The sequence below is a fragment of the Podarcis liolepis genome (assembly GCF_965112155.1).
Source record: "Podarcis liolepis genome assembly, chromosome: Z".
Taxonomy (NCBI): Eukaryota; Metazoa; Chordata; class Lepidosauria; order Squamata; family Lacertidae; genus Podarcis; species Podarcis liolepis.
Genome location: NC_139570.1, coordinates 50,923,375 through 50,924,476, shown reverse-complemented (window position 1 = coordinate 50,924,476; position 1,102 = coordinate 50,923,375). Strand labels below are relative to the sequence as shown.

The following is a 1,102-nucleotide window of genomic DNA, read 5'->3' as shown; positions in this document are numbered from 1 at the left end:
GAACTGAACTTGAAGTTGCAGAAGGTAGGATTAAAGCATTGTGGAAGGTTTGAGAGGATGGCTCTTAAGGGGACTTCCTTTTATTTATTCACCCACCCACTAAACCTCCATCATAACATTATTTGGAAATGAATTTTGAGTACTGTTTGGGGGTGGTTCTGTGTGTCGGCCCATAAAAGAACTTCTGTGCGATGTGCTCCACTGGGGGGGCAAAGCAAAGTCTTAAAACTTTATCCCACTAGGCAACCATGTTGAGAGTCAAACTTGGAGGAGACTAGGTGGGCTGAGCACTTTCAAGAGGGAAAAAACCAAAAGCTAGTTGAATGATTTGCATTCATAAACACTGTCACGGATGTATGTGTTGTGAACATTTGCAGCAGTTTGTAATGTTTACAGGTCTTTTCTATTAAGAAGTCATAATTAACTCATGAGCATTCCCTTTGCACAGTCTCATGGTTACTAACCTTTCTGGAGGCATAAGTGATAATAGGAGATGCGCAATCCCCCCTAAGGATTCAGGCCTCCTTCTGAATGCTGAAATGCTCCAGTGGAGACTGGAAGCAGCACCTCCTCCACTCCCAGTCAGGAAGAGGGGGTGGAAAGGGGTGCTTCATGCCAAATCTTTAAAATGCGGCTATAATTGCCTAAATTGTGCAATTCAATACGGCGACACTGAAGGCGCAACGAAGGTTGGAGGTGGTTCTCCTGCATGTTTCTGTCTTGCGGTGGAATGCGTGTGCGGTCCTTTCGTTATGTTGACATATACACCATCAAAGGATTCCTTTGGAAAGTTCTGCAGAAAAACGTTGCAGCAAAAAAAAAAAACTTTCGGATAAGTTCATGATGGCAAAGTTGCACTAATTAAGGATGTGACACATAAAAGTTATATGCTTCCATCTTCAGTGACTGTCACGCGGAGCAATACGAACAATGAGTGGCCGCCTTATACTCCAAATTGTACCGTGCGACAGTGGACATTCGGGTTCAATGTTTGCTCTATGTTTCGGCTTCGATTGATCCCTTTCTTTTGATTACTGGGGATGTCTTATAACCCTTCTGTTATGTGCATTAGCCAGAATGGACATGTAAAGGGGATGGGTGG

General features: G+C 43.6%; 1 protein-coding gene across 1 annotated transcript in view; it reads right to left on the bottom strand.

Annotated features, from left to right (window-relative positions):
- Positions 1 to 658: 658 nt before the first annotated feature.
- LOC310697917 (spectrin alpha chain, non-erythrocytic 1-like) overlaps positions 659 to 1,102 on the bottom strand; it is a gene marked incomplete at its 3' end in the record, with an annotated part of 74,146 nt that continues 73,702 nt past the window's right edge. The window contains exon 20 of the mRNA XM_083484519.1: positions 659 to 793. Coding sequence (XP_083340645.1) covers positions 659 to 793 — 135 coding nt within the window. The remainder of the gene's footprint in view (positions 794 to 1,102) is intronic.